The 17,337-nt window shown below is 34.7% G+C and overlaps 1 protein-coding gene across 2 annotated transcripts; it reads left to right on the forward strand.

The window, feature by feature from the left end:
- Positions 1 to 1,971: 1,971 nt before the first annotated feature.
- LOC128245590 (putative tRNA (cytidine(32)/guanosine(34)-2'-O)-methyltransferase) lies at positions 1,972 to 15,507 on the forward strand. 2 transcript variants are annotated; one of them, XM_052963796.1, is made up of 11 exons: positions 1,972 to 2,077; positions 3,041 to 3,191; positions 4,027 to 4,096; positions 5,091 to 5,193; positions 6,780 to 6,858; positions 7,542 to 7,594; positions 8,357 to 8,410; positions 10,597 to 10,699; positions 11,874 to 11,957; positions 13,405 to 13,508; positions 14,878 to 15,507. In XM_052963796.1, exons 2-11 carry the CDS (start codon positions 3,071 to 3,073, stop codon positions 15,166 to 15,168), a joined length of 1,062 nt encoding a protein of 353 aa, XP_052819756.1. In that variant the 5' UTR covers positions 1,972 to 2,077; positions 3,041 to 3,070; the 3' UTR covers positions 15,169 to 15,507. The 2 variants fall into 2 exon arrangements, with proteins under 2 accessions (XP_052819756.1, XP_052819755.1); XM_052963795.1 differs by lacking the exon at positions 1,972 to 2,077 and adding an exon at positions 2,577 to 2,731.
- The last annotated feature ends 1,830 nt before the right edge of the window (positions 15,508 to 17,337 follow it).

Below are 17,337 nucleotides of genomic sequence, written 5' to 3' on the forward strand. Positions count from 1 at the left end.
TTGAGGGAGAGATATTGAAATGTGTTATTGACCCGAAACTTCCAGATGCATGAGTTTTACTTTTGCACTTACTGAAGGCCAAGCTCTGAAATGTAATAAATTTGAAAGCATTTGTAAGCCAAATCAATATTTTCGAGTGAAGACAATAGAGAAAGCTCCTCGTCGAGTCAACGGTCAGAATGTTTGAATCATTTGACTAATATATCAGATTTTTGTATGAAGTACTCAAAATAGCGAATCTAGCGCCCCCCCCCCCCCCCCCTCCCCTTATCAAAGACAAAACACCCTCCGCTATGTTTTGTATAGGTCGACAGAACCACCCTCATTGTTTTCAAAAGGTTGACACATCCCGCTACAAGGCGTCGCCATGGTTTATAAAACTTAAGCAATTCTTGTCTAAACAATATGCATAAATATGTTTATTTATTTGACGAATGGCAAATAAAAATTAAGCAAATACATGTAAGAATAAAACGCGTTTCATTGCATTTTATGTGGTAATTTATAAAATGTCTTGTTCATTTAAAAAAAAAAAACCCTCTAGTACTGCACTGCAGGACACTCAGAGGCGTTGTGTCCTGCACAAAACCCACGTCTGCACCTCAAAAATCAAGGTCTCATTTAGAGATCAAACGCGAAATGATACTTGGTCGGGCTGCATCTTGACCTTGCATTATATGATTTAAAAAAAAAACAACCTTGCCATGATGGATCACCATGGTGAGTCGGCGTGTCACGCTCAAAACCCAGGTCTTCACCTCAAAGATCAAGGTCACACTTAGTCTTAGAGAGTTATTGTCAAAATGGGTATTGTCGATAGGACTGGTCAGGACCGAGACTCACTTGGGCGGTATCTTGACCATGCATAATAGTTTTTTTTTAGTTTTTTTTTTAACTTTCCAAGGAGGTTCACCATGCTGAAGTGTAGTTTTACTCGTATTGTTCAACACCATGTTTTTCTGTGTTGCAATTGAATGGAAGAGTATTATGTCTGTGTCAAAGGCTCATTCAACGTGTTTGACATGTATTGAGTGAAACGCTGATGATTGTTTGAAACGCTGATGTTATTTGTTCCTGACTATATATATTGTGTGAAACGCTGATGAGTGTTTGAAACGCTGATGTTATTTGTTTCCGACTATATATATATTGTTTAAAACGCTGATGTTATTTGTTCCTGACTATGTATATTGTGTGAAACGCTGATGATTGTGTGAAACGCTGATGATTGTTTGAAACGCTGATGTTATTTGTTCCTGACTATGTATATTGTGTGAAACGCTGATGATTGTTTGAAACGTTGATGTTATTTGATCCTGGCTATATATATTGTGTGAAACGCTGATGATTTTTGAAACACTGATGTTATTTGTTTCTGACTATATCTATTGTGTGAAACGCTGATGATTGTTGGAAACGCTTATGGTATTTGTTCCTGACTATGTATATTGTGTGAAACGCTGATGATTGTTTGAAACGCTGATGTTATTTGTTCCTGACTATGTATATTGTGTGAAACGCTGTTGATTGTTTGAAACGTTGATGTTATTTGTTTCTGACTATATATATTGTGTGAAACGCTGTTGATTGTTTGAAACGCTGATGTTATTTGTTCCTGACTATGTATATTGTGTGAAACGCTGATGATTGTTTGAAACGCTGATGTTATTTGTGTTGCATAATTACGTGCTAAAATAATTAAGAAATTATAGTAAGTTGAGTTTTTCTTGTCTCAATTCATTGTTTTCTCATAAATTGAAACGAAAACTGAACTTCGACGATTTGGGGCCCTTTCCCCCTTGTTCAGCTAATGTACATTATAATATATGCAATAAACTCATATCCATTTTATTAATATGTTGTTAAGGTATTAAACATTTAAAATACTTTTTGACAACTAAAACATAGCAAATGCAAAGATTAACAAAATTTGGGTCCCGGGTATCCAATCCTATCTGTCCCGGGTCCCGGCTTATATTAGCCCACGTCGTAAGGAAATTGTTGAGTGTCGCTAAATTCCACACACGAAACATTATTGTTTTATTTCTGCTGTATTCACTCGTAACCGTAATAGTTGGTAATTAAATTACGTATTAACTAATACTGCTTTAATTAATCGTAGGATTACTTCTGTCGACATCTCAAAGAAATTGGAAAATCAATGTAAAGCTGCTGTAATTTCGGATTAATTATTTTCGGATTGTTGACGTTGTTTTGGCTACAACATTCTGAAGAACTAAATACAACCATTTAACAAGTTTGTCTGAGTATGATGACTTACAAATTAAAGAATTGTCAATATGATCTCCCATTTTTTTACGATTTTTGAAATAAATAGTTTTGTACCATAAGTGGGTAGTTATTAAGATCGGGGTTCCGGGTTAAAGGATATTGCCACTATAAAATATCATAAAGACAAGAAATATTACCAGTTAATGTTATTTTATATTAGTTCCGTACACAAAAAAATAAATATTGAACGATTATGAGTTTGATGGGTTTTTCTTCATTCTGTCAAAACATAACAATATATATGAAGGGCACCTGCAAGACTGAAGTTAACAGTTTAAAAACAATCTGAACACTTCATCCATGGCAAAGTTGTAACGATTATATTTACGAGGTCTTTCTCAAAGCTTGTCGGAGGTGGCCGAGTTTTTATGATTGGGTCGAGTTGTTATGCCTGGCATAATTGTTGTCTGTGTCAGTCAAGTTTCATTTTATTGGAAAGGTAAATAATATTTTTTAATGTATTTAATGCTTGTTTTGTGCAAAATAGCTTTGCACTTATGTGGTTAAGTATGAATATAAACCTTTATTACCCATTTCAAACATAAAAACACAAATTCAATATTTTCCAAACCAATCCCGTTTTTGCACAAACCCGTTTAGACGTTAGGGATTAGAATAATCCCGTATATCACGTCTTTTGTTTTAGACTAGATACATAGAGTTTTGTTGAGTTTTTAGCATGGTGCTTTGCCACTTGAGTTCTAAAGCGTCTTTTTTTAATCACTTTATTTGAATGATATTTTACCAGATACAGACAGAATATTGAGGTAGGTTGAAGATGGGCAAGTCATCAAAGGACAAGCGTGATGTTTACTACCGCCTGGCAAAGGAGGAAGGCTGGAGAGCTAGAAGCGCATTCAAACTTCTGCAGATCAATGAAGACTTCAACATTTTCAATGGTATAAATAGGCATTCTTGACATCTTCTTAGTCAGGCATCCAATCTTTGACACTGGTCCGTTACTTTGAAATTCCTTGTAAATGATCATGCATACATCAATATCACTGGACAAGTTTAAATCTCTTGTGACTTGACTGACACAAAAATATTTGAACTGGTTATCGGTTGTTGCTGTGCATTGTCATTTCATTATATCATTAACCTGTGGACAAAGTTGAAAATTAGTATTTATACCAAATATGTTATCCACTTGAACCGTCCACTTTAAATAAAGATGTTACCTGCTTGATTGATTGAAAAATTGCTGGCGTGATTGTCATTTTTATCAAAATAGCATTACAATATGTCTGATACTTCCATACCTCAAATGTCAAATGTTCATATGTCTAACTCCAAGTAATAACTTAAATTACTAACATTACACCGGACACTTAAGTTCTAAAAAGTTTTAGTTTTTGTTTTCATGTATTATACGGTATAATTTTACAAGGTTTAGCGGGAGTAATTCATAAATAATTAATATTTAAACAATCAGCACATTGAGATGTTACAGTGTATGCGTACAAAGTTCAATTGATAAAATAACTAAAGAAAGTGTCATAATTCATTTTCAGATCTGCTTTGATGCCTCTGTATGACTTGCAAATTTCATTACACTGAGTCCTTGTCAAAAGTCAAACATATAGTTTTTGTCCTCACAAATAACCTACAAAATGCATCCTGCTGATGTATATGATTAAGATGAGATTAATAGGTCATCAGGAGAAAAAGTGCATAGGACTTGGGATGCAGAGCAAAATGAGTCACTTATATGAGTGTTTTGTGTGTTTACAGGTGTGAGGAAGGTGGTGGATCTATGTGCAGCCCCGGGAAGCTGGAGTCAGGTACTCGCCAGGAAACTCAGGTACAGCCAACACTTTGTATTTACAGACTAGGAAGGTAACTTGTAAACAGTTTAAAGATATCTTAATATTTTGTGGATGAACTCTGTTCTGTTTCATAATAGGTTGCCTTGCAGAGCCTTTAACAGCAATTGATTTTGGATTCAAGCTATCTTTGGGAAAATGAACCAACATTAATTTGTATTTTTCAGGTTTTAAGTCTTGTGTTGCTAGCTTATTTGTACACCTTGTAGACTCACAGATATGCGTTTCACTGTGTACATGGTTTAAAGTTTAGCTATCTATTATAAAAGGGTGCTGCACCCTGTCCTTTTTGGAGGCACCATTCTACCCAGCATGGGCACCTTTCTGCCTTCATATGATTAAGGACTATCATATATATGTTGTGTTTTGATTAAAATTCATATTGGGATTCAATTATAAATACATACACACTTTACTTTTATGCAGCACACTATCCTTAGGGTTCAAGCCAGTATTTGAAAAATGCATGGTGCAAGGCCAGAAAGAGCACTGTTGATGTGCATTGAATGAGCATTAATGGCGCACACACAACAGGCAATGCTCAATTCATATTGTGTATTTGTTATAACTACTTTCTACACTATTAGTTTGTTAAGAAACCTAAGCTGTTATTTTACCTGCCGGAAAAGTGCTCCCCCCTGCTATTTAGGCCTTGCTGGAGCACTGAGACCTAGCTAAAGCCGTACATGATACATGTATGTGTTTTTTGGACCATCTTACAGACAGTGATTAAAAACAAATGTGTGATAAAACAAATCTGAAATTGCATGTATCAGCAACTACATATAAGTCATTAAAATTCAAATTTTATATTTTGATTGCATACATACCAGTTACTCCTTGCCTTATTTTTTTTTTTTGCCTAAAATTTGTCGATAGAAATGCCCTGAAATTGTGATAACCCTATTACATGTAACAGAGGCAAAAATCATGTAGCCCAACACATATTATCATTACTATAATATCTTGCAGGCCAGTGGGTACCAAAGATGAAGATGTGAAGATAGTGGCTGTTGACCTCCAGGCTATGGCCCCCATACCAGGGGTTATACAAATACAGGGGGACATCACAAAGGTGGGAGTTTACATCTGGTATGGCTAACTACTTTTGGCAGTCATGATGAACTTTGAACAATGTCATGTCTGACACAAAAGTGGCAACATGGAGGTACATGTGTTTATGTATAATACATGTACAGTTCATTAGTGTTAAAGCCATTTTGTATAGTTACTTGTGTATAATATTTAACTTCAGGCCTTACTCTTGATATTGTCTTGAAATTTGTTTTAACTATTTACATTCTGAGTAACACAACAAATAAACCAATATCAGCACATTTAAGACAGAATTTCTTTCCACAAATTTGTAAACGATAACTACTGGAAAGTTACACAGCTTTATAACAGTGAGATAACAAGAAAAAAGTTGATGCATAGCATCAAGTCGGCGCAATGAAAATAGAAGAAAAACGTGCATGCAGATAACCAAAAATAGTTATTATATCAATGATAAAATTTGTTTTTATGTTGGGTGTACATATGCTCAAAGGACATTATGGTTAATAATATTGTTACAATAGTTTAAGCCCGTTATTTTAGATATTCTGTTTTTTTCCCCAAGCTATTCCTCCGGTTAAAACTAAATTATAACAAAAATATACATACGTTTCTTCGGAAGAAATAGAGTCAATGGTCTAATACATAGATTTCAATAGCATGAAATTCACCTTTTATTGGTACCGGCATGTTATGTGAATTCCTAGCTTTATATTTTGCATTAGTTTTAGTAACACATTTCACTCATATGAGTATATAGAACGGGGATAAAAAATACTATACATCAAGAGGGAATTATCTGGAGTTCATTCTTTCGAATGACATTTTCAAAACAAACAATTAAACTCAAGGTTAATTTTTCAAAACTCAGCATTTTTGCCGTCACCAAGGAAGATTACTGTGTAGGAGGTGTACAAACATAAAGGATATTGTAATAGTACCGTGTAACCTTCAGCTATTGATATCAATCGGAACACTTCGGCCTGTATCTATCTCGGAGATGGCTGAGTTGTTATGATTGAGTTGGTATTTAAAATCAAAATTTTCAAAATGATAAGCAGGGCTATTATAATTTAAGGTTTCATTATCAATTAAAGTGTAAAGTTTTAAAAAACATACTAAACTTCATATTTTATCATGCAACGTGGAAACTATTGAAAGCATTGTTCTGCAATTTATGAACTAGTCCCTAAGTTGGAATATTTCTAAAGTAATATCAAATATAGTCGGCGCCCTTCTGGGCGCCGACTAATAAATTACAACTAAGATTTTCAAAGGATGTGGCAAGAACTTTAATTGTTAAAGTGACACTCATATATAAAATCAATACATACATATATAAAAAAACATAAATTTTGAGTGATAAACCTTTAACTACTTTACAGTGGTCAAATATCGACTCATGAGTAATAAATACCATGTTTTCTCCACCTTTTTTTCAAATTAAACACAGAATCCTTCATAAAAACTATTGTTTTCGATATTTATTTATCCTTTTTGGTATATTCAAACAATTGTATTAATTGTGCTACATCTTATTTGAGAGTAAGAGTGCATCTTTACACCACTTAAAGCATGAATTCTTAAGGTACTTGTTCATTGCAGACATCCACCGCCCATGAGATCATTGGTCACTTTGCTGGAGAGCACGCGGACCTGGTGGTCTGTGACGGGGCGCCTGATGGTAGGCAAGCTCAGCAAGTCTTTAAAGTTGCACTCTACAGATTGACAGTTTTTGACTTTTTTGTTTAGTTTTTTTTTGCTGGAATCAGCTTATTTTTGTATCAATGCCTTTGACTCAGGCATATAAGATGATTCACAATAGAGCAGATCTCAAGTGTTTGGAAAACTGCTGAAAAATACTTTTCTTTAAGCTTTAGTAATGCTTTTAGCCATAAATATCAACTTTGGAACGTATATATGAACAACTGCGATCTGTTCTTTTGTCAGCAGTGTTATGTCATTGTTTTGAGACTTTAATGCAAAAATTGGCTCATTCTGAGGCAGGAAATAAAAAAAGTTGTCAAAATGGTCAATCTGTGAAAGTGCAGCTTTAACTACATATAGCTTTTAAATATATACCTGTTAAGTGTTTCTTTGATGTGTGTATATTTGCCCTGATATCAGTTTTCCAAGGATTGAAAGATCATATAGACTTGGTGTGCTTCTCATTAAACCATTGTTTATATTGGCCAAAAGATAAGAGCAGTATTTTAAGGAAAACATTTCTTTGTAAAAATGTCCAGACTTTAATTTAAATAGTTCCACAGACAAATAGAATGTTGTAATGAAAAAGGCACAATATTCTGATGCAGTATGTAAAGGTGTTTAAAAACAAATTTAAACATTTTGTTTTTATATTTTCAGTGACAGGCCTCCATGATATTGATGAATACATACAGGCTCAACTTTTGCTTGCCGTAAGTTCATTCATGTTTATATATACTATGAAATCATTTATATTGGTGGGATATTAAATTTTGTGGCTTTCATGAGTTGGTTTATCCAGGAATTCAAGATCCCAAGAAACTTTTGACTTTTTGTATGCCAATTCGTATGTGCATGTAATGTCATTTCTTAAATGACATCGTTGAAATTGTGTCCCAGCCCTGTGCGCGCTGACGTTTTATTCGGAAGCAAGAGCATTTTGACTGTTTAATACAGGGAAATATCAATTTTATTTCACTAATAGATTTCTATAAACCACCGTAAAGCACATAATGAACTCTGTTATATCTCTTGGTATACTGATAAAATTTGATACATCTAAAACTCTTGGTATCGACTTGCAGAACTCTGTACACAATACTGTATGATCATATCTGGTTTCAAAAATTAAAGATCTGTGTTTCATTTTAGAATGAACAATTTTGTCCATTAAATCTTTTGTATATCACACTAAAACAGTGTTTAACATGTACTCCTAAATACAGTTAAACCTTGTTGGCTCCAACTCACAGGGACCAACAAAAACACCTCAAACCTCGTAAAGTTCGAGCCAAGCTTCCCTTCAGTATAAAACAATTGGTCCTTTACATCCAGTTCGAGCCAACGAGGAATTCGAGCCAAGTGAGTTTGAAACACGGGGTTCGACTGTAATATCATGCTATGCTGTCTCAGAACAAAAAAAGTCAGCAGTGTATACATCTACAGTACTACATTTTTTATGAATTCCTTTTCAGGCCTTGAACATCACCACACATGTTCTTAAAAAAGGAGGAAATTTTGTTGCAAAGGTATGTTTTGATGTTAGTTTGGATTTTAAAAAAATGGCTATAATTTATCATAACGAAGTTTTAGCATAACTCATGTCATAACATTTTGCAGTTGGACTTAAAATAAGCATTTTTGTGTCGCCTGAAAAGTCGACATATAGGGGTTACTTTTGTCGGCGGCGGCGGCGTCCGCGTCCCATTTTCGCTTGTCCGGGGTATATCTCCTAAACTATTAGTGGTATCAACTTGAAACTTCATATGTAGATAGATCTAATTGAGGGCAAGTGCAGTGCACAAGAACTGTTACTCTTGCTTCCATATTTTTAGAGTTATTGCCCTGTGTTATTTTTCATGCTTAAAGTTTTGTCCGGGGCATATCTTGTAGAATATAAGAGTTATCAACTTGAAACTTCATATGTAGATAGATCTCATGGAGGGCAAGTACAGTGCATAATAACAGTAACTCTTGCTTTCTTAGTTTTAAAATTATTGCCCTTTGTTAATTTTCATGCTTAAAGTTTTGTCCGGGGCATATCTTGAAGAATATAAGAGGTATCAACATGAAACTTCATAGCTAGATAGATCTCATTGAGGGCAAGTGCAGTGCACAATAACAGTAACTCTTGCTTTCTTAGTTTTAAAGTTATTGCCCTTTGTTAATTTTCATGCTTAAAGTTTTGTCCGGGGCATATCTTGAAGAATATAAGAGGTATCAACTTGAAACTTCATAGCTAGATATATCTCATTGAGGGCAAGTGCAGTGCTCAGTAACAGGAACTCTTGCTTTCTTAGTTTTAAAGTTATTGCCCTTTGTTAATTTTCATGCTTAAAGTTTTGTCCGGGGCATATCTTGAAGAATATAAGAGGTATCAACTTGAAACTTCATAGCTAGATAGATCTCATTGAGGGCAAGTGCAGTGCACAAGAACCGTTACTCTTGCTGCCATATTTTTAGATTTATTGCCCTTTGTTAATTTTCTTGCTTAGGTTTTGTCCGTGGCATATCTCGTAAACTATAGGAGGTTTCAACCTGAAACTTATACCATAGGTATATCTGATTGAGGGTTCAAATGCCACCTACACTTGAAAGTTAAATGGCAACATCATTGTCTATAAATGAATAAAATGCCAATCTAACAGCTATAATGTCGACAGTAAATAATTCGTCAGGCGACACATCCGACTCGCGGAGTTCTTTATTCTCAATTCTAATTTGCAATTTTAATTTTGCAAATATCTTCATGTTATATGTGAAAAATGTTTATTTTTTTCGGAATTATTTCATTTTCAAAAATAGGTAAGGGTATTTTGTGTACATGTATGAGGCCAAGCCAAATTGATTCTGTTTCTAGCATCCTATTCCAATTTGAAAATCTATCTACCAGGCAGAAAGAAACAAACTAACATAAAGAAAAAACAAAACAGGCATATAATTATTATATATTCAATGTCTTTGAAATATACACAGCAAATGGTAGGGAAAACATACGCTGATTTAAAATTTTAAAAGAAATATACACATACACACTTTCACATTTATGCCTGATACCTTTACTCTCACAGATTGAACTTTTTGACACTTTTTATTTTTTGCCTTGGAACGAGCAAATATTGGCAAAAAACTGCATGGAAACTAGTGATATAACTAATAAGACTGCTGACAAAAATCAGATTGCAGGGGTTCATATATATGTTCAAAAATTGATGTTTTATGCAATTGTAAGCATTACTACCATAACCCTTTTATCCATAAATCATTACTTTACAAACACAAACATGAAAAATTGTAATCTGATCTTATGTCAGCAGTCTTATATCACTGGTTTCTAGACATTAAAGCTCATAATTGGCTCATTCCATGGCAAATAATAAAAAAAGTTGTCAAAACGGTCAATCAGTAAGAGTGCAGCTTTATGCATTTTTGTAATATAAGAGCCAGGCATTTTGCCCGCCTATTCAGTTACAAAATTTAACTCCATATGGCAGCAGTTTATTAACAGGCATCCCCCCCCCCCCCCCTCAATTCCTCGATATTTCTTTGCAATTATGCAGTTTAGGAAAATCATGTAAACTTTAATTACTCTTTCATCTTCATCCAAATTATTATTTCCATAACCTGATTTAAAGTGATCTTTCGATCTTAAATGCATGAAATAGCACATTGATATATTGTATGAACATCTTCAAGTCAGGTGTTTTCCCTTCAGATATTCCGAGGAAAAGATGTATCCCTACTCTACTCCCAGCTGAAGATCTTCTTCCCCCTTGTGTCCGTCTTCAAACCTAGGAGCAGTAGGAACTCCAGTATCGGTAGGATGCTTCCATTTTCAATGTGGTGTGTTCTTGTTAATGCAGAGGAAGTAAAGAAGTGAGACGTCTAGGACGTGCTTCATTTATGATTTAGGTTAAATGTTTATCTTTAATGTCATAATGTGGTATTTTTTATCCATAATTTATCTGCATGTTACCTAATACTTAATAGTAAGTTAAAACAAAAAGTTATTTAAAAAGGAAATCAGCGAGTTGCCTATGATTTTAGATTTTTAATCCGATAATCAAATGACTCTGCTCTTGTCACTGGTATTATCAAAAGAAACATGTTGCAAGCAAGGAGAAGAACCCCACAACACGTAACTTTTTATAAAAAAAAAACAATAAAATTTCTTTAATACTGTCATTCCTGTTGAATTAAAATGATTTAAATAATAAATTCAGTATAATTAAGAAGCTCCCCAAAACCACAATTGAGTTACTTCCCTTTACAATATAATAATCACTTCTAACATGTAAATCATGGGATTATAACCAAACATTTTTACCAAAAAAAGGAAAAATACATGGCCATTGGAAATTTATTTTTTCTATCAAGGGAGATCACTGTGTATTAGATCAGGACAGTCAATATTTGGAGGTTGTTCCCCTTACATAAATGATCATGAAAATGTTACTAGTCCCTTCAGTTCTTATGAACTATATTTTACTTTTTTTGATCAAATTCATGATCAAATTCATAATCATATGTAAGTTCTTTACTGCCCAATATCATGTATCCTTTTCTCAGCACCCTGCACTTTTAAGTTCTGGCTAATATTCTATGACAGTTATCTTCATGTATCAGTGATTTACAACACCCATTTTAAAGCTGCACTCTCAAAGACCGTTATGACAACTTTTTAATTTTTTTACTTGCAATGAGCAAATTTTTGCATATATTTCTGTAATTCATTGATATTAGACTACTGACAAAAGAACAGATTGCATTTTTTATATTTATTTTCAAAGATCAATGTTTTATGGCTAAAAACGTTACTAGGACATGACTTTTAATCATACTATTATATTTCTTGTCAGGTAAAATGAGTTCAGATATAGATTTGACTTAATAAGTTAAGTACTTTTGTGATCTTTGGGCCTGAATAATGTACATTTACAAACACGGATGGCCAATGTCATTATTAACACATACATCAACTCTACATTTCAGAGGCGTTTGTCGTGTGCCAGAACTACTCACCCCCTGAAGGCTACATTCCTAACATGGCTAACCCCTTGCTAGACCATCACTACGGTAACCATAGAAGCTGGATCATAAATTAAACTATCACACAAAACATTATTCTTTAAGTGATGAAGATTGAGAATGTCAGTGTCATATAACACAGGGATGTGATTTGTTCGCGGAATTCCGCGGATCTTACGGCCCCAGGGACCTCCCTCCCCTTCAAAAAAAAATAAAATAAAATAAATGATTTGTTTTTTTTTAGCTGATTAAAAAATAAACTACTGTGCTTTTGGTTGTTAGAGTTGATATCCTAGTTTGCTTCAATTTTAAAGTCAGAAGAACCCTCATAAAAACTTCTAAAAAGCCAGTTTTTCTTCTAGGGCAGTGTGCTTTTGATCCCAAAAGTGCCATAAGAACCCATGGCCGAAATGGTTTCAGCCCTCCAGTTGCCAGGTCAATCACATCCCTGTAACTTTAGTTCAAGATTAGTCACATATAATCTTTCTGCTATTCTCTAACCTGATTTAGATTAAGGAAAGATATATTGATTACCGTATTGTACTGTGTATAGGACACCACTTTTTTGCCTCGGAAATCAATAAAAAAATTGCCTACATCCTATCTATAATATAAGCCTTCTGAAATTGTTGAAGGTTTTCTACCCAATTTTACACCATTTCTTTTTCCTGTGTCCCATCCATGCTAAGGTCCTATACACGGTTAATCCCAATGTATCCCAGTTGATATTTGGAGCATTGCAGCTTCAATCTTTTGCAGATTTAAAATTTATTCTGCACAAACTGATCGTCCACAGCACTGTTATGTTATGTTGATATAATTGGTCAAGATCTTAACTGTGCACCTAAAGCCCTGTTTCTGAGCATTAAATTATACAAGATTCACAGACTTTAGAAATTAAAAAAAATAAATTTCAAGCACAAGCCCGAATTTCTATACTTAAATGTATAAAAAGGTAAGCAAGCCTCATATATATTAGGTATACTAAACTAGGGCAACCACTAGCCTGAAAACACTATCACTAGGTTCTGAACACAGGCTAGTGCAACCATAAGCCTGAAACACTATTACTAGGTTTTAAATATCGGGCTGGTGCAAATTTCGATCACTGCATGTTGATACTTATTCATGATCAAATTTTTACTGGATCATAGATGGCCTGTTCTACTGTTGCTGAGAAACATTGGGATTTAACAGCCATAGTGTCATCATTGATATTGTCACAAATCAAATTATAGAAGTTGGCCTTAATTAGGAAACTGCTCAATATATTTACCTGAAACTTTACATTATAAACACCATATAAATTATAAAGTTAATATATTTATATGAAGGACTTTTCATTTCTGATGTCTGGAATATTGCTTTTTTTATTACTGTAGTGATTCATTTCAAAATCTGATTAAATGCCTCCCTTGGACTCACATAGCTCATAAACATGGGTCATTAGCGGAAAACATAGAGGAGTCCCAGGCAATGTTAATTTTTGTTTTAGACCTGGACTACAACAACTTGGTTGGCCCTAACCGCGTGATTGTCCCGTTCCTGGCGTGTGGAGATCTCAGTGGGTTTGATTCAGATAAGACCTACCCACTCCAGGTTTGTTCAGGCCTTCTCTGAGCCTTTAGTTTGAAAATCTTTTAATTTATGGTATAAATTCTATCAAAAGAGCAATTATTCTATATGACTTTAAGGAAAAAAAACACAATTAATTGTGGAGCAGGTTGGTCGTGGTAGTGGAAACATTTGTTTTCTATATTTTTAAGTGTAATGGAAGTAGTGGTCAGTTTGTTCGTCTGCAGGATCATCTTTTTAATTTATGTACTTATTTTTAGCTCGACTATTCGAAGAATAAGGAGAGCTATTCTACTCACACAAGCGTCGGCGTCACCCCTTGGTTAAGGTTTTGCGTGCTAGCACACATGTATAGGTTAATATCTCAGCAACTACTTGAGGTATTGAATTGAGACTTTATACAATGGTACTCAATCATCCAACCTACTTAATTAACCAGTGAGTTTGATAACTCTACTTTGCATTTAATGCCAATAATAGGCCTTTATTATTTGACTTAGAAATTCTGGTTAAGGTTTTGCGTGCAAGCACACATAGGTTAATATCTCAGCAACTACTTGAGGTATTGCATTGAGACTTGATACAATGGTACTCAACCATCCAATCTACTTAATTAACCAAGTTAGATAACTCTAGTTTGCATTTAATGCAAAAAATAGGCCTTTATTATTTGACTTAGAAATTCTGGTTAAGGTTTTGCATGTAAGCACACATAGGTTAATATCTCAGCAACTACTTGAGGTACTGCACTGAGACTTTATAAAATGGTACTAAACCATCCAATCCACTTAAATAACCAAGTAAGATAACTCTAGTTTGCATTAAATTCAAATAATGGCCCCTTTTTTATTCAACATAGAAATTCTGGTTAAGGTATTGCATGTACCGGGTAACCACTTTTAAGTCAGTGCTTTAGCAAATACATCATGTATTGCATTGAAACTTTACACACAGGCTCCCAACCATTTAACCTTCTTATTTAATCAAGTAAGATAACTCTATCTTTCATATAATTTTTGCCCCTTTATTTTGCGACTTAGAAATTCTGGTTAAGGTCTTGCATGTTAGCACACATAGGATAATATCTCAGCAACTACTTGATGTATTGCATGGAGACTTTATACAATGGTATTCAACCACCCAACCTAATTGAATAATAAAGTTAGATAACTGTGTTTTGCAAATAATGGCCCTTATTTTTACACTTAAAAATTCTGGTTAAAATTTTGCATGTTACCACATTTTTGTTAATATCTCCGCAAATCATGTAGTGCATTGAAATCTAATCTAACAGTGATCCATGCATGTTTCGCCAAAACTTTTCAATACTTACACTGAAAAGCGGCGGAATAGTCGAGCGCGCTGTCTCTGTGACAGCTCTTGTTTTTTTCAGTTGCCTGGCAAACAGTATGAATACCACGCCCCAACACAGTCCCCTATCAACCCTCCATACAAGGCAGCCTGTGAACTACGCAAGACAGACAGACTGGCTAAACCTGGTCAACCAGAACAGGCTACAGCTGGGACAGCAGACAACCACAGTGCAGCAGACAGTTCTAAAGTAGGGACAATGAAAGAAGAAGAGTGTGTAGTCCACACATGTACAGGGGGCAGTGAACCCAGGGAAACAGGGGGAGTAACTGAGGCTACTGAGAAACTGAATAGTTTGGATCTTAAAACCTGAGTGTTATATGGGCTCGAGTTGAGTCATGTGCAGTAGACAATATCACAGTAGGAGTTAAAAAGGCAGGGTATTGTGTTGTCAATATATGTGACAGATCAGTGAGTCGGTGACTTTATGTGACCTTGGGGATGGGGAGTTTGGGGGCTGGTGTGGGGGCAACAGGGTTTGAGTCAGTGGCTACGTGACCTTTGAGGGGCAACATTGGGAATAACTGAGAAACTTAACTGTTTACATCTTCATATATCAGTTGTTTTTATGTACTCACTGACTATAAGACTTATGTATTTGCATTATGACATACAATTAAAATAATATACATTACATAAAGATATAAATGGATTGTTTGAGTTCAAGTCCTAAGTGTAAATGTTAAGCGAAACTATCATGCTTAGATAATGAAGATGGTGTTAACAATTCAATGAAATAAAATTGGTTTAAATGTGGAAGCCACAACAAACGGAAGATTTTATTGCTGTTTAAAAAGATGTATACACCCAGTATGAAATCCGGAACATATTATAGAAGTCCATTTGATGATAGTGCAAGTTGTCACGTGGCATCCTCCACTCAGTATCTGCCATTCAATCTCACATTATTTATAAGCATCATTCCTGGAACAAGATCAATTACCAATCCAACAGCTGTACAGGTTGTCTGGTTAGCGCATTCGCTTTTCAACATGGCAACACAGGTTGGATTCGATTTGATTCACAGCCTGTGAGTTTGGTTAGTGGTCACCAAGCTGGAAAAGTGGGTTTTTTCCTGGTACTCCAGTTTTCCCCACAACATAAGACCACACTCTCGCAACATCGTGCCAAGAGTGACTTACTAATAGTATAAATTATCATAACTTTCTTCACAATCGTTGTAAAATATATTATGTTTAAACTAAACAGCTGTAGGCAATCCCAGTTTAAGCCATGTCCTTGTCATACTTGTACCAAATGGACCCTGTATGCTCTCTAAAGTGTTTCCTGTGTAAGATTTCATATCCATTATGTATCAATCTTGATGTATTGGAATAATTTCAGACGAGTTTGTTATCCGGCAAAATGATTTCAGTTGATAAGTTAATATTGAGTTATTGCCCTTTAATTGTCAAAATTGGATAACATTGATATTGTCTGTTCTTAAACTCAGCAGGGCTGAGGCATACCCACCCTGACTCTCAAGAGTTATGATCCTTGATTTGTATGTGATGGTTCATTTGTTAAATAATGACACCTCGACTTCCATTCCTTCAATGAACAGTAAGTATAATTTTGGGCAAATGTCAATATTTACCAATGAACGCAACATCTGGATATGTTTGGATTGCGAATCCATACATATTAATATAAAAAGCTTTTACTTTTGTTTATTCTTATATCAGCCAACGGAAATTTTTTAATCAACATGTTGAAAAAGTGTTAATTTATAATTAGTAAAATGTATCGATGTCATTGCCATTTCAATTTTACATTAACAATGATTATTTTGGAACTCATTTTTGTCCGTAGTTATAAAATTTGTAAACCGGTCCGGTCGTTATGTTTACAGCATGGATGAGAACGAAATACTGTAAGGTTTTCTTCAATAAAATTACATATTTATTAGCAATTCTGGAAAGAAATAATGAACTATTGGTGTAAACATATGTAATGATTTGCTTGATTGATTTTATTATCGGGGATATGAATGTAGTTGTGTTGATTAAAGTTTGCTTTAACCAGCCCAACTGCATTCATACTCCAAAATGGCATCAATGGTGGCGTGTTAGCCTATTTATACTCGCACTGGGGCCTAAACCATTGGGTGAGTGCTTTGATAGCACCGTTCGTCATTCTAGTTTTTTTAAGCATAAAACACAGTCAAAATGTAATTGTGGTGAGAGCTACCCTGGTTCTTTAATGTGCACCAGTGTATAGCACTGTCACAGGAACATCCATTTAAAGTTCCTCCTGGAAGACGATTACTTTTTTTAGCATTGCAGCATGGAGTTGAACCTTCGACCACTGGATTGAGAGTTATCACTAGACCAAGGCTCCGCCACAATGACATCAACCACTAATTCATTTCTTAAATGATGGGAATGGAAAGGTCCATCTCACAGTTCCCCTACATCTGAGAGTTTCAGAGACTTCACGTGTGTCACACCGCCTGTTTTAGTAAAGCAATATAATTATATAT

Source organism: Mya arenaria, chromosome 9 (genome assembly GCF_026914265.1).
Source record: "Mya arenaria isolate MELC-2E11 chromosome 9, ASM2691426v1".
Taxonomy (NCBI): domain Eukaryota; kingdom Metazoa; phylum Mollusca; class Bivalvia; order Myida; family Myidae; genus Mya; species Mya arenaria.